The 22,996-nt window shown below is 43.3% G+C and overlaps 2 protein-coding genes across 5 annotated transcripts in view; one reads left to right on the top strand and one right to left on the bottom strand.

Moving 5' to 3' along the window:
* Positions 1–1,477, bottom strand: part of Mpc2 (mitochondrial pyruvate carrier 2) — a 29,056-nt gene extending 27,579 nt beyond the window's left edge. The window contains exon 1 of one of the 2 annotated variants that reach the window (XM_045158980.1): positions 598–1,477. In XM_045158980.1, coding sequence (XP_045014915.1) covers positions 598–706 — 109 coding nt within the window. In that variant the 5' untranslated portion in view covers positions 707–1,477. The remainder of the gene's footprint in view (positions 1–597) is intronic. The other variant, XM_004658816.2, reaches the window with a different exon arrangement.
* Positions 1,478–1,663: 186 nt separating this feature from the next.
* The window catches only part of Dcaf6 (DDB1 and CUL4 associated factor 6), a 138,194-nt gene continuing 116,861 nt past the window's right edge, over positions 1,664–22,996 (top strand). The window contains exon 1 of one of the 3 annotated variants that reach the window (XM_045145712.1): positions 1,664–1,987. In XM_045145712.1, the coding sequence (XP_045001647.1) occupies positions 1,891–1,987 (97 nt within the window). In that variant the 5' untranslated portion in view covers positions 1,664–1,890. The remainder of the gene's footprint in view (positions 1,988–22,996) is intronic. The other 2 variants (XM_004658819.3, XM_004658820.3) reach the window with 2 other exon arrangements.

Here is a 22,996-nt window from a genome sequence, read left to right as displayed (position 1 = left end):
TGTTCATCTGTTCGTACAAACAGGTTCTGATAGCGCCTGTTCAGTAATTACATCAAGGCCGACATTAAACTGAACCTAAGGAGTGGGGAATGGCTGGGTGACACCGAGGTAATGCGTCCGATTTTGGGGAGGGCTCAGCGAACTGCAAATGAAGGAAGTATGACCTTTACGCCAAGCCTTCCCGCGTGACAAGCCACCTACCTACCCAAACCTTTCCCACGTGGGTTATAAACTCGAGGGAAAGACGGGAGGACGAGGCGTTCACGTTGGCCCCAGACTCCTCCATAGCAGAAGCTCAGAAGAACATACAAATCTGGAGGCTGAGTCGGGGAGGTGGGGGGGGCGCTGAGTCGTACTTAAGGAAGCGAAGACAACAAAGGTCGGGAAGGGTGCCGGCCGGAGATTCAGCGTTTTAGGAAATGATGCGGGATGAGAGGAAGGGACAGGTTAGGATTGTTGACAGGTTCCCAAGAGGGAAACGGGCCAGGGGCTCCGGGAAGCCTCCAAGCAGCTGAACTGTCACTGGGCCTAGAAGTCCATTTGAGAGGGAAAGAAAAGGAGGGACGAGCTGGGTGCGAGCCATCCGGGGTTCATTACCTGCCGGGTGGTTGTAAAACGGCCTCAATTTCTCCGGCAGCATCAGCTCCACTTTATCAAGGAGCCGGTGATAGGTGGCCCGTAGGCCTCGGACGCCGGCGGCTGACATCTCTGCTGCCTAGGGATCGTCGGCAGCTGGGTGGGGAGCGCGGCGGTGTCCTCGTTCCTCACTGACAACCAAGGGCAGCTCGTCACTCGGTCGGGCCCCGGCGCTAAGCGTCAGCCTCCCCCTTTAGGGCGCCCTTCCCCCGGTGGTGCCAGGCGGGGGCCAAGCGCCCAGCGGCCGCGCCAGGTTAAGGCTGGAGGGGGCGGAGACTAAGCAACTGCCTGCCTCCGCCCGGCCCGCAGCCAGCGGGCGGGGTAGACGGAGGCGGAGTCTTGGCAACAGGTACTGAAGAGTTGGCCTAGCCCAGTGGGCCCAGCGCTCAGCTGACGCGCCGCGCTTGCGCAGAGCGGGCCACCCGCTTTCATTAGCCCCGCTCCGGCGCGGAAGGGGCGGAGCCAGGGTCTTCCGGCTTCTCCTTGCAGACCTCCAGGTCAAACCGCACCTCTACTGTCCCGTTCACCTAGGAGGCTGTCGTTCAAATGGGCTCCCCGGGCCTTCTTTTCCCCAACTCAAGATGACGTCGCATGCCTCTCCTGCTTTCTTTTGTTTACCTAGTTTATTATTATTTTTTGAGACGGTGTTTCGCTGTGTTGTGCAGTTTGGCCTGACATTCGCGATCCTCCTGCCTCAGCCTCCCGGAGGCTGCGATGCCAGGCTCTCCTTTGACCCGGGGAGCGTGAGGCTACCGCTCGCTTCTGTCACGGCTCCTCTGTTGTCCCTGGGCTCTTGACCAGAGGGGCCTCAATCGGCCCATGTAGGGCGAAGGGCCATGGTGACGCAGGCGCGCCTGTCCTCTCGGGGGAGGTGGCCGACATCTCGCGAGAGCGGCTCGGAGGGGGCGGTGCCTAGAGGAGGGCGGGCGGAGCTTGTAGTCGCCTCCGCCTCCTCCTCCTGTGGGAGGAGGGCCGAAGGCGGGGATTGTTGCTGATCTCTAGATGTTCTGGGTAGTCTGACTGAGAAGGAGAGTATGTGGCGAGGCGGGACCCGGGTACCGCCGGGCTCCGGGGGAGAAGGCGCGGCGGCGGTGGCCGTCGTCATCTAACCTGGCTGCGCCCACGAGGCCCGGTGCGCGGATGGTGCTGGTGCAGCTCGAGTGTTGATCCGCGTGTCCCCTCCCCCTCGTCCCCTCCCTGTCCCTCCCCCCCACCCCGTGGTGGTCTCCCTTCCACCCCGGCCCCGGCCCGGCCATGTCTCGGCGTGGCTCCTGCCCGCACCTGTTGTGGGACGTGAGGAAAAGGTCCCTCGGGCTGGAAGACCCGTCCCGGCTGAGGAGCCGCTACCTGGGTGAGCGGGGGCCCCCCGGGGCGGTGGCGCTGAGGTCGCCGCCCAGAGGTGGGGGGATGGGGGAGCCGCCGGGGCTGTTGGAGGTAGGACAGTGCCTCGGCCAGGGTCGCCCCGGAGACTTGAGGGTGCTGGCTTGGGACCTCGGCTGCCGGAGTCCCCCGGCCCTCTCCCCTCCTCTCCCCTCCCCTCCCCTCCCCCAGCCAACCCTTCCGGGCAGCTTCCCGCAGCTCCCTGGGTCGAGTCCTGCTTTTGCAAGCCGCCGCCCTGGCCGGGGTTTTGCTGGGAGAGCGGGGCCGTGGGCAGCCAGCGCTGGGCAGGGGACGAACGGGTCGGGCTCGGGACTCGGGGCGGGGAGCGCGGGGGAAGACTTGCTGAACCTTTCGGAGCTGCCGCGTTTCCAGCGAAAGTTGGCGCTTTTGCTCCTCTCCAGCGCCGTCCCCGCTCAGCCGAAGAGCCCAAGTGTGTTTGTTGCCCCTGCCTCCCCTTCAAGCCCTCCAGAGGATTTAGACGTCGCCCGCGAGGTGTTGACCACCCTCGGGGACTCGACGCCCCTGGAAGGCTCGGCGTAAACCTCAAGTGATAGCTGAGCTGTCCTCCACCCCCGCGCCTGCCCGGTCCCAGCCTGCTGCCGTGCGGTTCCTTGAGACCACGGGAAGGTGGTGTTGGGTTTCACGTTCCTATTCCCACCCTGGAAAACACACTTGGCATGTTCGCGATCTTAGTTAAGCCTTCTAAAAACAACCCTCGGTACGGAGGGCGCGGTATGCCTGCCACTGCTTCTCGGTTCTGTGTAGTATGGTTTCGTGAGGGCGCTGGATCACGCCCGAGTTCATCAAAAGTCCCATTTCTTCGACGTGGACGTGCTCAGTAAGGGTATTTCCCGTTCCAACCTCGTTACGTTGCCAGGTGAAAGCATTTGTTGCTGTCATGTCTTGGGCTGCAACAAAAATAGAAGAAAATGAGATCTCATTACAGTCAGTAGACCTGGTTTACACACACATTCCTTAAGAGAAGTTGCGATGTGATTGATGTTTAGATCATTTTCGTTTCTCAAGTCACTTGGATGAGTTCAATGTAAAAACTCAACTATGATACGAAAATCCCTATCATTTCTTCAATTTCATGCCCCTGCCCTTTGAAGTAACAGTATGTTCCGTTTCTGAATATTTTCCAGACTTGTTTCTTAGAAATGTATACACGTATGGAAAGAGATAGCGTGTAAGTGAGAAACCTGAATTCATGATGCTGTAAGCATTGCTTTGCACCTTGCTTTTTGCATCTTGGAGCTCCACTCACGGCAATAAAGCTAGATCTATGACAGATCTATGGAAATCATTATATAATACTCGATGGAGGACTGTAGTGGACTAAACCTTGGACTATTTTGGATTTTTTTTTTTTTTTTTTTTGGTAGGGGCTCCCTTTAGCCCAGGCTGACCTGGAATTAGTCTCAGGCTGGCCTCGAACTCACAGGCATCCTCTTACTTCTGCCTCCCCAGGGCTAGTATAAAAGGTATGCCCCACCATACCTAGCTATTTAAAAATTTTTTTTTGAAATATAATTTATTTCATAGGAAGAGGGAGAGTAACACCAGTTGTTTGAGCCACTTTTTACATCTGGCCTTGTGTGGGCATTCAAACCCAACCAGCAGCTTTGCAAGCTGGCACCTTTAACCTCTGAACAATCTCTCCAGCCCCTCCATGTCTCTTTCTTTAAACGTATATTCCTTGCGTAAGAGTGCATAAACATCACCGGTGTGGTGGCGCATGCCTTTAATCCCAGCACTCAGGAGGCAGAGGTAGGAGGATCGCCCTGAGTTTGAGGCCACCCTGATACTACATAGTGAATTCCAGGTCAGCCTGGACTGGAGTGAGACCCTACCTCGAAAAACCAAGAAAAAAAAAGTGCATGAACATCTTAATATATGTCTGTATATTTGTTATAAGTACACAGAGTGATTTTTTTAACTTTACTATGTAGTCCCAGGTTGACCTCAAACTCATAGCTGTCCTCCTACCTGTGCCTCCACACATGCTAGGACCAAAGGCATGAGCCATCACACCTGGCAGAGTGATTATTTTTAAAGTCCTTAACTTCAAAAGATGTGCAAAGTTGTTTTAAAATATGTTTACTGAGAAAATGTGATTTTAGCTTAATAAAGCTATTTATATAGGTTTGCATGTTAATGCTTGTGATTCAGTTCAGCTTTATGTGATAAAGTTAAAATATGACACCATGTACTTTCTTTTTCTTCATACATTTTCTTTTTTGTTTTGTTTCTATTTTTTTTTTATTGACAACTTCTATAATTGTGAACAATATCCCATGGTAATTCCCTCCCTCGTCCCACTTTCCCCTTTGAAACTCCACTTGCCATCATATCCCTGCCTTTTCTCAATCAGTCTCTTTTATTTTGATGTCATGATCTTTTCCTCCTGTTATGATAGTCTTGTGTAGGTAGTTTCAGGCACTGTGAGGTCATGGATATCCAGACCATTTTGTGTCTGGAGGAGCACGTTGTAAGCCTTCCTTTGGCTCTTACATTCTTATACTATTTTATTTTATTTATTTGATGGGGAGAGAGCGAAAGAATGGCACACCAGGGCCTTCAGCTGCTGCAAACAAACTCCAGATGCATATACCAGCTGTGCTTCTGTCTTATGTGGGTCCTGGGGAATTGAACCTAGGTCCCTTGACTTTGCTGGCAAGTGCCTTAACTGCTAAGCCATCCCTAAAAATATTTTTTTCAAAAATTTTTTAATTTATTTTTTTATTTGAGAGAGTGAAAGAGGCAGATAGAGAAAGAGGATGGGCACTCCAGGTCCTTGAGCCACTGCAAACAGACTCCAGACACACGCACTACCTTGTGCATCTGGCTTTTTGTGAGTCCTAGGGAATTGAGCCTGGGTCCTTTGGCTTTGTAGGCAGATGCTTTAAATGCTAAGCCATCTCTCCAGCCCCCTAAAATATTTTTCATTGTGTTTACTTGAGAGCTAGAGAAAGAGGCAGATAGAGAATAGGTGTGCCTGGGGCTTTAGCCACTGCAAAGGAACTCCAGACATATGCACTGCCTTGTGCTTACATGGGTAGTGGGAAATCGAACCTGGGTCCTTAGGCTTTGCATGCAAGCACCTTAACCACCAAGTCATTTCTCCAGCCCCCCTCCCCCCTTATTTTGTGAAACAGTCTTACTCTGGCTCAGGCTGACCTGACACTAACTCTGTAGTCTTTATCTCTCAGAGCTTCGCCTATCCTATCTAAACCTCCCCAGTGTTAGAATAACAGGCCTGAGCCACCATGCCCAACTCAAATTCTTTATCTTAAGTCACACACATGTGTATAATTTTGGTCCCGGAATTTTTGAGACATGATTTTGTCATGTATCCCAGGTTGGTCTTAAACTTTTTTTTCCCCCCCTGCGAGGTAGGTTGTCACTCAAGCTCAGGCTCACCTGGAACACTGTGTAGTCTCAAGGTAGCCTGAATTCATGCAATACTCCTTCTTACCTCTGCCTCCTGAGTACACCACCATGCCCTGCTTTTGAGTGTTTATAAAAGACTTTTTTGTTTGTTTGTTTGTTTTTCTTATTTTATGTTTCATTTACTTATTTATTTGATAGAGAGAGAGAGAGAGAAAAGTAGATAGAAAGAGGGCATGCATAACCTCTAGCCACTGCAACCGAACTCCATACACATGAGTCACCTTGTGTATCTGGCTTACCTGGGACCTGGGGAACCATACTGGGGTCCTTAAGGCTTTGTAGGCAAATGTCTTAATCACTGAGCCATCTCTCCAGCCCTGGTCTTGAACTTTTAATTCTCCTACCTCAGTTTCCTAGATGTTGAGATTACAGGTGTATGACAATGATACACACTTAAAATAGCATGTTCTTGGAACAGCTTTAAAAGTGGCTCTAGCCCTGTGTGGGTATGCATACCTGTAGTCCCAGCATTTGGAAGGTGAAGGCAGGAAGATCAGATCGAGATTATTTTAGGCTACATAGTAAGTTTGAGGGCAGCCTGGACTAAATGAAACCCTGTCTCAAAAAACTAACTCCCTCCTCCAAAAAGGTAGTTTTGTAAGAATATGAAAATAGTAATTTCTTGGTCTTTGCCAAAAATTAGAGCTTTTCCTTATTGGTGTTCAGCTCTTACACAGTATGGTGCATATTCTGTCTTTGGGTCAAGTAGCAAAATTCACATTAATATTCCAAAATTAATGATTTAAAAATATTTATTTGAGAGAGAGGCAGATAAAGAATGGACATGCCAGGGCCTCTAGCCACTGTAAACAAACTCCATACTCATGTGCCAACTTGTGCATCTGGCTTATGTGGGTACCTGGGTCCTTAGGCTTTGCAGGCAAGTGCCTTAACCACTGGGCCATCTCTTCAGTCCTATTTTTCCTTTTTTTTTTTTTTTTTTAAGATTTTTAAAATTCATTTATTAGAGGCAGAGAGAGAGAGAATGGGTGTTCCAGGGCCGGGCCAACAAACTCCAGTCACATGTACCAACATGTGCCTCTGGCTTATGTGGGACATGGAGAATTGAGCCTGGGTCCTTAGGCTTCATAGGCATGTGCCTTAACCACTAAGCCATATATCCAACTCTTTTCCTCTTAGTAATGAATTAATGCTAAGTAATAGTGTAAAAGAAATGGAAGTTTTTTTTGTGACACTTACATTAGAAATTACAGTGTGTCTTCCCAGTAGTCATAACCAAGCTTTTTTTTTTTGTTTTTAATATTTTATTTTTATTTATTTATTTGACAGAGAAAGAGGAGGGGACAGAGAAAGAGAATGGGCACACCAGAGCCTCCAGCCTCTGCAAACAAACTCCAGACACGTGCACCCCCTTGTGCATCTGGCTAATGTGGGTCCCAGAGAATCGAACCTGGGTCCTTTGGCTTTGCAGGCAAACGCCTCAACCGCCAAGCCATCCCTCCAGCCCCATAGTCAAGTTTTGTAATGGATTTTACATAAGTTGATTAAATACATCTTTCCATAACATACAATTGCCTATAAACAATTTTATATTTGGTTTTCTAGGGATCTGTGGTGGTTTGAATAGAATAGATGGCCCCCAATATATTCAGTTGTTTATTTGTAGTTTGCATCTGCTGCCAACTGGCTGGAGGTAGTGTCACTGGGTGGATCTTAAGGTGTGATGGTGGGTTTCAGATTTCAATCTAAAGATATGCAAAGTGTGCCTAGCTGGAGTTCCTGAAGTGTACTGTGGCTTTTAACCTTTAGGCTTGTACTTCCCTCTCTCTCTCTGCTTGATCTTGTGAAGGCAGGCCAGCTTCTTCTGCCATTTATGGAACTTCCCCTGGATCTGTAGGCTTCAATAAATATCCCTTCCTCCATAACTGTGCCTAGTCTGGAAGTTCATCTCAGTGAACCTGAAAAAAAAAAAAAAAAAAAAAAAAGAAGTTGTCTGCTACAGGATCAAACACGAGCCCTTCAATTTTTTTCTTTCTTTCTTTCTTTTTTATTCAAGGTAGGGTCTCACTCTAGCCCAGGCTGACCTGGAATTCACTCTGTAGTCTCAAGGTGGCCTCAAACTCATGCTGATCCGCCTACCTCTGCCTCCCAAGTGCTGGGATTAAAGGCATGTGCCATCATGCACCAGGCTTCCTCAAATTTTTTTTTTTTTTTTTGAGGTAGGGTCTCACTTAAGCTCAGGCTGACCTGGAATTCACTATGTAGTCTCAGGGTAGCCTCAAACTCATGGTGATCCTCCTACCTCTGCCTCCCGAGTACTGGGATTAAAGGTGTGCACCACCACGCCCAGCTTTCCAATTTTTTTTTTTTTTTAAGAGTAATTGTCAAAGTTTAGTCAGAAACACCTGTAGTTTGGAGTGTTTGAGAGTTTGCCAAGATAGCATAGCTGTGGAGCTTTTGGCAGTTTATGATTAAGTTATTAGCCACACATTTTGTAACATTTATATAGTTTATCAAGACAAGCCTTGTTTAAAAAACAAACTCGTACAAATTTCCCATTTGTATCATACTTCTAAATACGGCTGTCTGTAACTTGAATTTATTCTCTCTGGCTCATTTCAAACTCCAATGTGCATCTGGCTTACATGGGTTACTGGGGAATTGAACCTGGGTCCTTAGGCTTCTCACACCTTAACTGCTAAGCCATCTCTCCGGCCCTCTTTATTTATTTATTTATTTTATTTTATTTATTTATTTATTTTTTTGGTTTTTCGAGGTAGGGTCTCACTCTGGTCCAGGCTGACCTGGAATTTACTCTGTCATCTCAGGGTGGCCTTGAACTCATGGCAATCCTCCTACCTCTGCCTCCCGAGTGCTGGGATTAAAGGCGTGCGCCACCACGCCCGGCTAGGCCCTCTTTATTTTTAATATTTTACTTATTTATTTGAAAGAGAGAGCGAAAGTGGCAAATAGAGAGCCACTGCAAATGAATTCCAGATGCATGTGTCACCTTGTACATCCAGCTTTACATGTGTACTTGTGAATCGAACCTGGGTCCTTTGGCTTTGCTGGCAAGCACCTTAGCCACTAAGCCCCAGTCCTCCGGTTCTTTTAGATTGAAAATAATTGTTGGGGCTGGAGAGACTGTTGAGTGGTTAAAGCGCTTGGGTTTGATTCTCCAGTATCTACATAAAGCCAGATGCGGGCTGGAGGAATGGCTTAGCAGTTAAGGCACTTGCCTGCAAAGTCAAAGGACCCAGGTTTGATTCTCCAGGACCCATATAAGCCAGATGCACAAGGTGGTACATGTATCTGGAGTCTTTTGCAGTGGCTGGAGGCCCTGGCATGCCCATTCTCTCCTTTTCCTTCCTTCCTTCCTCCCTCTCTCTCTCTCTCAAATAAATAGATAAATAATACTAAAAATATTAAAATAGAGCCAGATGCACAAAGTGGTGCATGCATCTGGAGTTCGTTTGCAGTTGCAGGAGGCCCTGGTACACATAATACTTTCTCTCTCTCTTCCATCCTCTGCCCTTCAACTAATTAACTTAATAAATAAAAAGTAATTGTTAAAAAGTATTGTTAGAGCAAGTGTGGTGGTGCACACCTTTAATACCAGCACTTGGGAGGCAGAGGTGGGTGGATCACTGTGAATTCAAGGCCACCCTGAGACTACATAGTAAATTCCTGCTCAGCCTGGCTAGAGTGAGACCCTACCTCTAAAAGCAAAAACAAACAACAACAATAAATTAATTAATTAATAGTATTGTTACATCTGGGGAGCTTTGCTTGCAAAGCCTCCGGTCCTAAATTCAATTTCCCAGTACTCCTGTGAAGCCAGATGAAGTGGTGCATGCAGCATATGGAACCATGGTAACAGTTCAGAGTTTGTTTTTTTTTGAAGTAGATTCTCGCTCTTGTCCAGGCTGACCTAGAATTCATTATGTAGTCTCAGGGTGGCCTTGAACTCACTGCAGTCTTATTACCTCTGCCTCCCAAGTGCTGGTATTAAAAGTGTGTGCTACCATGCCCAGCTGATTGAGCTATTTCTGTGCACAGCTAGGGTTTGGGCACAATGAATAAATGGCTCTTCCAGTTTGTCTTTTTTATATATTTATTTATTTTTATTTTTCAAGGTAGGGTCTCACTCTAGCCCAAGATGACCTGGAAATCACTGTGTAGTCTCAGCTTGGCCTGGAACTCACAGAGATCCTCCTACCTCTGCCTCCTGAGTGCTGGGATTAAAGGTGTGCACCGCCATGCCGGGCTTCCAGTTTCCTTTTTAATGAAAGGTGTCTTGCTCAGGCAGGCCTTGAACTCACTAGGTAGCTAGGTAGCCCAGTTTGACCTCTAATTTATGATGGTCCTACCTCAGCCTCCCAGGTACTGAGTGCTAGGCTAACAGTCATTTGGCTCTGGCTGCAGATGGGATGCATTCTGTCTTCTACGTCCTGTTCTTAAACATGCTGATATTGCACTAGTACAGCATCTACCAGTGACTCTTGACTTGAGGTCTGCAGTACTGCCCTAGATGTGGTATGCATTCCTTGTTTTTGTTTTTAGGTTTTTTTTTTTAAATATTTTTATTATTTATTTGAGAGAGGATGGATGCACCAGGGCCTCCAGCCACTGCAAACAAACTCCATACGCTTGTGCCCCCTTGTGCGTCTGGCTTACGTGGGTCCTGGAGAGTCCAACTGGGATCCTTTGCCTTTGCAGACAAACGCTTTAACTGCTAAGCCATTTCTTCAGCCCTAGTTTCTTTTTCTTGGAGGCGATTTATCACTCTAGCCCAGGCTGGCCTGGAATTCACAGGGCTTCTCTTACCTTAGTTTACTGAGTACTGGGCATGGCTCATGATAAAGTCATGAGCCACTGCACCCAGCTGGTATGCAGTCTTTATAATTGTAAGCGTATTAATATCAGAGTTAGTGTGGATGAGATTCTTAAGTATTTAAAGCAGATTAAAAAATGTTTTTGAACCAGGCATGGTGGCTCACACCTTTTATCTCAGTGTTGGGAAATGGAGGCAGGAAGATCAAGGAGTTCAAGGCCAGACAGGGCTAAATGAGACCCTGTCTCAAAAAAAAAAAAAAAAAAAAAAACCCAAAAATCTCCAAATCTTTTACAGGTGATGGCTTACAAGGAAGATACAAAGACTGGAAGTTCATCTACTTGGGGAAAAAAGTTCTAGACACTTGTAAACTCTCATTTTGGGATCAGTACCCACAGGGAGACGGATAAGTTTGTATTAATGTGCTTAGCTTTATGACAAGCTGCCACACTATTTTTCATCGTATTGAATTCCTACCAGGTGCGTGTGAGTGAGTATATGCTCTCTTTCTCAACAGCACCAGAAAGCAGCTTTCTCAAGGTGCCTGTGCTGGCGCTGAGAAGTATATTCTCTTCACTTGGCATTTTTCTAATGGCTACAGTGCTAAGTAGCTTCATTTCTTTTTCTCTTTTTTACCACATACATATTTTTGGTTAAATATGTTGAATTTTACTTTTTAATATTGTAAGAATTTTTTATATAGTCTTGGAACAGGTCTTCTAAAATATTTTATTTATTTTTGGTTTTTCAAGGTAGGGTTTCACTGTAGCACAGGCTTACGTGGAATTAACTATGTAGTCTCAGGGTGGCCTTGAACTCACAGTGATCCTCCTGCTTCTGCCTTCTGAGTGCTCGGATCAAAGACGTACACCACCACGCCCAGCTAAAATATTTTATTTACAAGCAGTAAGGTAGGTAGGTAGTAGAAGGTAGAGGGGAGAGGTATGGCTGTGCCAGGGCCTCTTGCCACTGCAAAAGAACTCCAGACACATGCATCACTCTGGTTCTGGCTTTATGTGGCTACAGGGGAATCGAACCCAGGCCATTAGGCTTTGTAAGCAAGTGCCTTTAACCTGAACCATCTCTCTAGCCCTTGGTACAAGTCTTGAATCAGTAAATTTTTACAGACATTTCTCCCACTTTGTCTTTTTGCTTATGTACTTCACCTGTCTCTCCCTCCCAATAGGATTTCTTTATGTAGAGCAGGCTAATGTTGAACTGCTTTCCTCAGTCCTTCCTGCCTGTGCTTCCCAAGTGCTGGGATTACAGATGTTAGGTATTATCCCTGGCAACTCATTTTTCTTAGATACCTTCCCTCCTTTTTCCTCCCCTGCTTCCTTCCTCCTTTATAGACCAGGTCTTATGTAGCCCAAGGTGGCCTTGAACAAGTTCATTTCAGACCTTGATCTGATTACAGGTAGGCTCCAGGTTTGACTTCAAATAGTGTTTTCTTATCAGTTGTTAATATTTTGTAGTTAATGCTTTAAAAACATTTTATTTATCTTTATTTATTTATTTGAGAGGGAAAGAGAGAGAGAATGGGCATGCCAGGGCTTCCAGCCACTACAAACAAACTCCAGACACATTCGCCACCTTGTGCATTTTGCTTACACAGGTCCCTGGAGGACTCGAATCTTTGTCCTTAGGCAAGTGCCTTAACCATTAAGAAATCTCTGCAGCTCGGTTAATACTTTTTGATATTTCTGTGTTTTGTTTAAGAATATTTAATTTTTTGTTTGTTTGGTTGGTTGGTTTTTCGAGGTAGGGTCTCACTCTGGCTCAGGCTGACCTGGAATTCACTGTGTAGTCTCAGGGTGGCCTCGAACTCTTGGCGATCCTCCTACCTCTGCCTCCCACGTGCTGGGATTAAAGGCGTGCGCCACCATGCCCGGCTGTTTGTTTGTTTTTTAAGGTAGGTTTTCACTCTATCTCAGGCTGACCTGGAATTTACTATCTCCAACTCACTGCCATCCTCCTACCTCTGCCTCCCAAGTGCTGGGATTAAGGGCGTGTGCCAGCACACTCAGCCAAGAATGTTTAATTTTTTGAAACTTTTTTTATTGACAACTTCTATCAATACAAACAATATACCGTGATCATAATTCCCTCCCACTATCTTCTCTTTCCCTCCTGCCATATCCTCACCTCTACTGAAACTGAATCCCTTCTTTCCAACTAGCTTCTCTTCTTTTTTTTTTTTTTTCTTTTTGAGGTAGGGTTTCACTCTGGCCCAGGCTGACCTAGAATTTACTATGTAGTCTCAGGCTGGCCTCGAACTCACAGTGAACCTCCTCCTCTGCCTCCTGAATGCTAGGATTAAAGGCATGTGCTACCACACTCAGCCCTCTTTTCTATTTTAATGTTGTCATTTTTTCTCCTAGTTTGCAGGTCTGGTGTACGTAGTAGCATCAGCCATTGGGAGGTCATGAATCTCTAGCGTACTTTGTATCTGGAAGACAGTATTGTAAACACTCCTTCCCTTCCTTTGGCTCTTACTTTCTTTCTGCCACATTTTCTAGTGATACTGAGCCTTGGAGAGAGTGATAGAGATGTGTCGCTTAGGGCTTAACACTGCAGTACTTTGATAAGTTTTGAGTCACCCAAGTGGTCACTGCAGTCTGCACAGAGAAACTTCTCTAACCAAAAGGGAGAGTAGCATTAATATACGGGCATAAATAAGTATTTAGAGGCAGTTTGGTGGGCATAATGCATCCACTTAGCCAGATAATATAGTTATCCCCCTATGGCTTATTACCTTCCTAGTCGTAGACTTTTCATTGGGTTTTCAGTTCCGGGCAGGAATTGCCTCTCATGGAGCAGGCCTCAAATCCAACCATAGAGCAGTTGGTTTTCCCCTGTAACAGACATGCCACCATCGCACCAGTTGGTACATTTGCCCTGGCTGGCCAGCCATAAAGCTTTCAGGGTCCACTGCTGCTTAACATCCTTGATGACTTTTCTCTCCTGGCATACTGCGTAGGCCTTTATAACATCCTGACAGCTAGTCAACAGGGAGGAGGTAGATTCTTCCTCAGAGGTAGATTCTTCCTCAGCTTCGGCTTGATTTCTCAGTGACTAGCAGCCCATGAATGTGGAGTCTTCAGCAATAGGGTCTTAGTGTTTAGTTCTGGTGGACATCCATGACCTTGACAATAGCCTGTAATATTTTGAAAGCATCAGGGGCCTCCTTGGCCAAAAAGTGGTAGGAATGTATCCCAACTCTTGCCACTGAACTTTTTTTTTTCTCAATTTTATTAAACATTTTCCATGATTATAAAAAATATCCCATGTAATACCCTCCCTCCCCCCTTTTCCCCTTTGAAATTCTGTTCTCCATCATAATCCACTTCCCATCTCAGTAAGTCTCTCCTCTATTTGGGTGCCATGATCCTTCCCTCCTCTTATGATGGTCTTGTGTAGGTAGTGTCAGGCAGTATGAGGTCATGGATATCTAGGCCAATTTTTTGTCTGGAGGGAGCACGTTGTAAGGAGTCCAACCCTTCCTTTGGCTCTTATATTATTTCTGCCACCTCTTCCGCAATGGACCCTGAGCCTTGGAAGGTGTGATCAAGATGTTACTTGGTACTCTAGTTACTTCTTTCTAGCACCATGATACCTTCTTAGTTGTCCCAAGGTCACTGCCATCTGAAAAGAGAAGGTTCTCTATCCAAAGTGAGAGTAGCATTAATATAAGGGTATGAATATTAAGAAAAGTGCCTACTGGGCAGTTTGATAAGCATAGTATATCACTTATCCAGACATCAGCAGATGTTACAACCCTAGGGCTCACGACTACTCCTGTTTTAAGTTTTCAGTATCAGAGATGTATTCCCTCCCTTGGAGCGGGCCTCCAGTCCAATTAGAGGGCAGCTGGTTTCCACCATGACCAATGTGCCACTATTGTACGCGTTGGCTCATTTGGCCTGGCTGGCCAATTATAAGGCTTGCAGTGACCACTGTTGAGTATCTTCACTGGTGGTGTCTCTTTCTCCCATTGAACTGCATGTAGAATGGCTTCTTCCAGCTTTCTGTCAGCTGGTCTACATGGAGGAGGTTATCAGCTCAGTTCCAGCAGGATTTCTCAGTGGCCTTGCAGCCCAAGTATGTGGAGTCTTCAGCAATAATTGGGTCTTACCATCTATTCCTAGTAGGAAACCAAGGGCCTTGGCAATGGCCTATAATGTTTTTGGGGCATCAGGGACCTCCCTGGCCAACAACTCACTGGAAGGTATCCCATTCCTGGCACTGAAAATTTTCTAGCAACGATCTACAGCTCCTGAGTGTTCCATTGTCCAAAACTGAAGGATTCCATTTGATTTATTTATATCCTCTCAGATTTTAATTAGCCCTCTCTCCACCTTTCCTTTACTCAGTTTCCTCCCTTGAGGTCACTTTGGGCCTTTTCACCCCCAGCCACTGAACTTTTTAATAACATTCTTATGGCTTCTGGGTACAATATTATCTACCTCCACAAGTTTAATCGGCCCAAACTCTTTCGAGGTAGGGTCTCACTCTGGACTAGAATTTGTTCTGTAGTCTCAGGGTGGCCTTGAACTCATGGCGATCCTCCTACCTAAGCCTCCCAAGTGAAGAATCTTTTTTAAAAAAAAAAAAACTATTTATTGACACCTTTAATAAATATAGATAACATACCATGATCATAATCCCTTCTCGTCACCCTCCCTTTTCACTCTCCCAGCACCCTCTCCACTGAATCCCTTCTTCCCAACTAGCCTCCTGTTTCAATGCTGTCATTTTCCCCCTCCTTTTATGTCAGTCTTGTGTAGGTAGTGTCAGCCACTGTGAGGTCATGAATATCCACTTTGTGTCTGGATAACAGCTAACAATTTTTCTTTTTCTTTTTTCAAGGTAAGCTCTCTCTTTAGCCCAGGATGACCTGCAATTCACTATTTAGTGTCAGGCTGTCCTTGAACTCACAGCAGTTCTCCTACCTCAGCCTCCTGAGTGCTAGGATTAACAGTGTCTGCCTCAACATCTGGCCTAAGAATAATTTTGAGTTAATTTTTACTTATACTGTGAGGAAAGGATCAAATTTCATTTCATTGCCTATGAATATGAAATTGATCCAGCACTTTTTGTGAAAAGACTTTTTTCCCCTTGTTGTAAATCAACTATATATGTGTAAATCATTTTCTTTACCACATTCATTGATCTGGGTTCTGACTCTGGGCCAGCACTTCAGATCTTTATAGTGAGTACTAGTGTTGATTGGGGATACCTAGCAGAGAGAAGGAGAATGAAAAAAAAACATTTGCAAGCTGGGATTTCTAAGAGTAATTCTCTACAATTTTTTTTTTTTTTTTTCCAAGGCAGGGTCTCACTTTAGCCCAGGATGACTTGGAACTCACTCTGTAGCCTCAGGCAGACCTTTAACTCACAAGGTCACTTACCTTAGATTCCCCAATGCTAGAATTAAAGGTGTATGCCACCATGCCCAGCATAATTCTTTACAGTTTTTTATTAATGTATTTTATTTATTTATTTGAGAAATTCAGAGAATGGGCACGTCAGGGCCTCTAGCCATTACAAATGAACTCCATATACATGTGCCACCTTGTGCATCTGGCTTACGTGGGACCTGGGAATCGAACTGGGGTCCTTTGGCTTTGCAGGCAAAAGCCTTAATTGCTAAGCCATCTTCTCCAACCCAATTCTCTACAATTTTAATTCTCATCAGTTCCTTATGTATTTGAGAAAAAGAGAGTATGGATGTACCATGGCCTCTTGGCACTGCAGTTGAACTCCAGATACATGTGCCACTTTGTACATCTGGTTTTACATGGGTATTGGGGAATCAAACCCAGATTGGCAGGCATTGCAATCAAGTGCCTTTAATTGATGAGCCTTTTTCTCCAGCTCTAATTTTCTAATTCTGATCAGCCCTGCAGAATCTTTTTTATTTTATTTATTTATTTTTTTCTTTTCATTTTTTTTGCAATTTTTATTAACATTTTCCATGCTTATAAAAAATATCCCATGTTAATACTCTCCCTCCCCCAGCACTTTCCCCTTTGAAATTCCATTCTCCGTCATATTACTTCCCCATCTCAATCATTGTACTTACATATATACAATACCAATCTATTAAGTACCCTCCTCCCTTCCTTTCTCTTCCCTTTATATCTCCTTTTTAACTTACTTGCCTCTGCTACTAAGTATTTTCCTTCTCACACAGAAGCCCAATCATCTGTAGGTAGGATCCACATATGAGGGAGAACATGTGGCGCTTGGCTTTCAGGGCCTGGGTTATCTCACTTAGTATAATCCTTTCCAGATTCATCCATTATTCTGCAAATTTCAAAACTTCATTTTTCTTTACCACTGAGTAGAACTCCCATTGTGTAAATGTGCCACATCTTCATTATCCACTGATCAGTTGAGGGACATCTAGGCTAGTTCCATTTCCCAGCTATTATAAATTGAGCAGCAATAAACATGGTTGAGCATGTACTTCTAAGGAAATGAGATGAGTCCTTAGGATATGTGCCCAGGAGTGCTATAGCTGGGTCATATGGTAGATCAATCTTTAGCTGTTTTAGGAACCTCCACAGTGATTTCCACAATGGCTGGACCAGATTACATTCTCACCAGCAGTGTAGAAGGGTTCCTCTTTTTCCACATCCCTTCCAACATTTATGATCAATTGTTTTCATGATGGTGGCCAATCTGATAGGAGTGAGATGGAGTCTCAATGTAGTTTTAATCTGCATTTCCTTGATGACTAGTGATGTAGAACATTTTTAGATGCTTATATGCCTATTAGTATTTCTTCCGTTGAGAATGCTCTATTTAGCTCCATAGCCCCCCCCTTTTTTTTTTTTTTTTTTTTTGGTTTTTCGAGGTAGGGTCTCACTCTGGTCCAGGCTGACCTGGAATTAACTCTGTCATCTCAGGGTGGCCTTGAACTCATGGCAATCCTCCTACCTCTGCCTCCCAAGTGCTAGGATTAAAGGCGTGCGCCACTACGCCCGGCCCATAGCCCATTTTTTGATTGGCTTGTTTGATTCCTTATTATTTAACTTTTTGAGTTCTTTGTATATCTTAGATATTAATCCTCTATCAGATATATAGCTGGCGAAGATTTTTTCCCATTCTGTAGGTTGCCTCTTTGCTTTTTTTCACTGTGTCCTATGCAGTGCAAAATCTTTGTAATTTCATGAGGTCCCAGTGATTAATCTGTGGTTTTATTGCCTGAGCAATTGGGGTTGTATTCAGAAAGTCTTTGCCAAGACCAATATGTTGAAGGGTTTCCCCTAATTTTTCTTTTAGCAGTTTCAGAGATTCAGGTCTGATGTTAAGGTCTTTAATCGATTTGGACTTAATTCTTGTGCATGGAGAGAGAGAAGAATTTATTTTCATCCTTCTACAGACATATATCCAGTTTTCCCAACACCATTTGCTGAAGAGGCTGTCTTTTCTCCAATGAGTATTTTTGGCATTTTTATCAAATATCAGGTGGCTATAGCTACCTGGACTTACATCTGGGTCCTCTATTCTGTTCCACTGATGTACATGTCTGTTTTTGTGCCAGTACCATGCTGTTTTTGTTACTATGGCTCTGTAGTATAGGTTAAAATCAGGTATGGTGATACCACCAGCCTCTTTTTTGTTGCTCAGTATTATTTTAGATATTCAAGGTTTTTTGTGATTCCAAATGAATTATTGGATTGTTTTTTCTATTTCCATGAAGAATGCCTTAGGAATTTTGATAGGGATTGCATTAAATGTGTAGATTGCTTTTGGTAAGATTGTCATTTTCACAATATTGATTCTTCCAATCCAGGAACAAGGGATGCTTCTCCACTTTCTAGTGTCTTCTGCAATTTCTCACTTGAGTATTTTAAAGTTCTCGTTGTAGAGATTCTTTACTTCCTTGGTTAGGTTTATTCCACGGTACTTTATTTATTTATTTATTTTTTGATGCAATTGTGAATGGGAGTGATTCTCTGATTTCATCCTCTGTGTGTTTGTTAGCATATATTAAGGCTACTGATTTCTGTGTATTTGTTTTGTATCCTGCTACATGGTATAGGTTTTTATGAGCTCTAACAGTTTGCTAGTAGAGTGTTTAGGGTCCTTTATGTATAGAATCATGTCATCTGCAAATAATGATAACTTGATCACTTCCTTGTATCCCTTTTATGTGTGTCTCTTGCCTTATTGCTATGGCTAAGACTTCCAAAACTATATTAAATAGAAGTGGGGACAGTGGACACCCTTGTCTTGTTCCTGATTTTAGTGGAAATGCTTCCAGTTTTTTCCCCATTTAGTAATATGTTGGCTATAGGCTTGTCAAAAAAAGCTTTTATTATGCTGAGATATGTTCCTTCTATTCCCAGTTTCTGTAGGACTTTTATCATGAAGGGATGTTGGATTTTTTTTGAATGCTTTCTCTGTGTCTAATGAGATGATCTTGTGATTTTTATCCTTCTACCCATTTATATAATGCATTACATTTATAGATTTGCGTATATTGAACTATCCCTGCATCTCTGGGATAAAGCCTATTTGGTCAGGGTGAATGATCTTTTTGATACATTCTTGTATTCTGTTTGCCAATATTTTGTTGAGAATTTTTGCATCTATGTTTATGAGGGAGATTGGTCTGTAATTTTGTTGTTGTTGTTGTTGTTCTATCTTTGCCTGGTTTTGGTATCAGGGTGATGCTGGCCTCATAGAAGGAGTTTGGTAGAATTCCTTCTTTTACTATTTCCTGGAAAAGCTTAAGAAGCAATGTTGTTAGCTCTTCGTTGAGGTCTGGTAAAATTCAGCAGTGAATCCATCTGGGCCTGGGCTTTTTGTAGTTGGGAGATTATTGATAACTCTTCAGATCTCCATGGTTATTACAGGTCTATTTAAGTGATTAATCTCATGTTGATTTAATTTAGGAAGGTCATATAAATCAAGGAAATCATCCATTTCTTTCAGATTTTCATACTTTGTGGAGTTTATGCTTTTATAGTATGTCCCTATGATTTTTTGAATTTCTCTGGAATCTGTTGTGATGTTACCTTTTTCATCTCTGATTTTATTAATTTGTGTCTCGTCTCTTTTTGGTCAGATTTGCTAAGGGTTTATCAATCTTATTTGTCCTTTAAAAGAACCAACTCTTTGTTTCATTTATTCTTTGGATTGTTTTTTATGTTTCTATTTCATTAATTTCTGCCCTAATCTTTATTATTTCTTCCTGTCTCCTGATTCTTGGTTTGCCTTGTTCTTTTTCCAAGGCTTTAAGGTGAAGCATTAGGTCGTTCACTTGCGACCTTTCTAATTTCTTAATATAGGCACTTAAGGCTATAAATTTACCTCTTCGAACTGCCTTCAATGTGTCCCAGAGATTTTGGTATGTTGTGTTCTCATTATCATTTGACTCTATAAATTTTTTGATTTCCTTCTTGATTTCTTCATTGACCCATTCATCATTTAGTAGTGTATTGTTTAGTTTCCATGAATTTGTGTATGCTGTATAGCCTTTCTTGCTACTGATTTGTAGTTTAATTCCATTGTGGTCAGATAGAATGCAAGGAATTATTTCAATTTTCCTGAATTTGTTAAGATTTGCTTTGTGTCCTAATATATGGTCTATTTTAGAGAATGTTCCATGTGCTGCTGAAAATAATGTATATGCTGCAGCCTTTGGATGAAATGTCCTGTATATATCTGTTAGGTCCATTCCTTCTATGACCTCATTTAGTCCAGATGCCTCTCTGTTTATTTTTTCCTGGGATGACCTGTCAATTGATGAGAGTGGGGTGTTAAAGTCACCCACCACCACTGTGTTTGGTATTATCTGTGACCTTAGTTCTAATAGTGTTTGTTTGACGAATTTGGGAGCCCCCATGTTAGGTGCATATATGTTTAGGATTGTAATGTCTTCCTGTTGGAGTGTGCCCTTAATCAATATAAAGTGACCTTCCTTATCTTTTTTGACTAACATTGGACTGAAGCCTACCTTGTCAGATATTAGGATAGCAACCCCTGCTTGTTTTCTAGGCCCATTTGCTTGAAACACCATTTTCCAACCTTTCACCCTAAGATAATATCTATCCTGTGTAGAAAAGTGAGTTTCTTAGATACAACAAATTGTAGGATCCTGCTTTTTTTTTTTTTTTTTTTTTGGATCCTGCTTTTTTAACCCAGTCTGCAAGCCTATGTCTTTTGGTTGGGGCATTGAGGCTGTTGATATTAAGAGATTATTATTGAAAGGTGTGTATTTATGTTTGCCTTTGTGTGTGTGTGTGTGTGTGTGTGTGTGTGTGTGTGTGTGTGTTTCTACCTTTGTTCTATTGTGGTAACTAGTATTTGAGTATTGCTTGTTTTTTCCAGGTTCCTTAGATGTGTGCTTTTCCTTTTCTTCAGCATGGAGGATTCTATCAAGTATTTTCTGTAGAGCTGGTTTTATCTTCAAATACTCCTTTAACCTGCTTTTGTCATGGAATGTCCTTATTTCTCCGTCTGTTTGAGTGGATAGCTTTGCAGGATAAAGTAACCTTGGTTGACAGTTGTTATCTTTCAGAACTTGGAATATATCACTCCAAGCCCTTCTGGCTTTTAAAGTTTGTGTTGAATAATCTGTTGTGATCCTGATGGGCTTGCCTTTGTAGGTAACTTGATTTTTCTCTCTAACTGCTTTCAATATTTTTTCTTTGGTTTGTGTGTTTTGTAGTTTTGTAGTCTCTCTCTCTCTCTCTCTCTCTCTCTCTCGGAAAATTAAAAAAAAATTGTCAGGTATAGTGGCCTCTTGGGAGGCAGAGGTAACATCGCCATGAGTTTAAGGCCCTACCCTGAGACTACATAGTGAATTCCAGGTTAGCTTGGGCTAGAGCAAGACCTTACCTTGGGAAATTAAAAAAAAAAATTGTATTTATTTATGAACAGAATAGAAGAGGGGGGAGAGAATGAGAATGAATATGGGTACATCAGGGCCTCTGCAAATTGAGTCCAGGTGCTTGTGCCACTTTGTGTACTTGGTTCTACTAGGGAACTGAACCTGGACTGGCAGGCTTTACAAGCAAGTACCTTCAATCACTGAGCTATCTCCCTAGCCCCCGACTCACTCTTAAAGCCAGCATTATTGTAATATCTAAACCAGGTACAATTGTTAAAAGAAAAGTATGAACTAACATCCTTTTGGAATACTAGCCCCAAATTCTCACTGAAATTGAAGTCAACAACCTATAAAAGATAATCTACCATGATCAGCACAGCCTAATTGTTGAGCTCCAGCCAGTGAGAGCCTGCCTCAAAACAGGTGGATGGTATTCCCTGAGGTTATCCTCTGGCCTCTATATGCACATGCGCATATTCCTCAATACATAAAAAAGATTATTGAAGATTCATGTAGTTTTAAGAATATAAAGTTACATGCTATTTATCTTTCAGGCAGTACCTTCTTTCACACTGTAATAACCAGGAAATTAACACATATGGGATCCATGACCCTCATCCAGATTTCATAATGTTACATGGATTCATTTGATGTGAGTGTATATTTAGTTCCATGCACATTAACATATTAATGTTAATTTTAGTCAATTTTAATAAATTAGTGAGGTTAAGATAGAGAACAATTTTCATAAGGATGCTTTGTGCTTTTTTTTGTTGTTGTTCATTTTTCAAGGTAGGATCTCTCTCTAGTACAGGCTGACTTGGAACTCACTATGTAGTCTCAGGATGGCCTTGAACTCATGACAGTGTTCTATCTCTGCCTCTCAAGTGCTGGAATTAAAGGTTTGCACCACCATACCCGGCTTTGCACTGTTTTTTTTTTTTTTTTAATCTTTCCTTCACAACCTCTAACTTCTGGCAACAGTTCTGTTCTGTTCTGTACATGTATAGTTTTGTTACTTCAAGGATGTTATATAACATGGTGATTGAGATACATGCCTGTATTCTCAGCTACCTGGGAGGCTGAGGCAGCATAATCTTATAAATGAAGTATGTAACCTTTTCAGATTTTATTTTTCACTCAGCCTAATTATATTGAGATGTGTCCAAGTTATGGTGTGCAGCAGTGGTTTATTCCTTTTATTATTGAGTAGTGGTCTATAGTGTGTATGTATGACTTGCTGTCTTCCAAAGACCAACCAGATGAGCCTTGCTTTCTCCTGTAAAATAACAATAGCTATACTTGGAAAGCACAGATAGGGGCTGGAGAGATGGCTTAGCACGTAAGGCACTTACCTGCAAAGCCAAAGAACCCAGGTTCGATTCCTCAGGATCCATGTAAGCCAGATGCACAAGGTGGCATATGCTTCTGGAGTTGGTTTGCAGTGCCTGGAGTCCCTGGTGTACCCATTCTCTTCTTTCTCTTTCTCTCCCCCCCTTCTCTCTCTATATATATGTATATATGTATATATGTATATATATTTATGGTATAGGGATTTGATCATATGTAATTATGTAAACTTAGGATACAGTCCTTGTAAGCTTGTTCTTTTCTTGTGTGATACTGGGTCTTGATGTCCACAGGATAGGCCACTGGAAAGAGAATGTATTATGACTAAACAATGGTCAGAAGGAAGAAAAAGATTTTGTTTTCCCCCAGGTAGAGTCTTACTCTAGCTCAGGCTGACCTAGAATTCAGTATGTAGTTTCAGGGTGGCCTCGAAGTCATGGTGATCCTCCTACCTCTGCCTCCCAAGTGCTGGGATTAAAGGTGTGCACAACCATACTGGAAGAAATAATTTTTAAAAATATATTTTTTCCTTT

The sequence above is a fragment of the Jaculus jaculus genome, chromosome 1 (genome assembly GCF_020740685.1).
Source record: "Jaculus jaculus isolate mJacJac1 chromosome 1, mJacJac1.mat.Y.cur, whole genome shotgun sequence".
NCBI classification, from domain to species: Eukaryota; Metazoa; Chordata; class Mammalia; order Rodentia; family Dipodidae; genus Jaculus; species Jaculus jaculus.
This window is presented reverse-complemented; position numbering and strand designations above follow the sequence as displayed.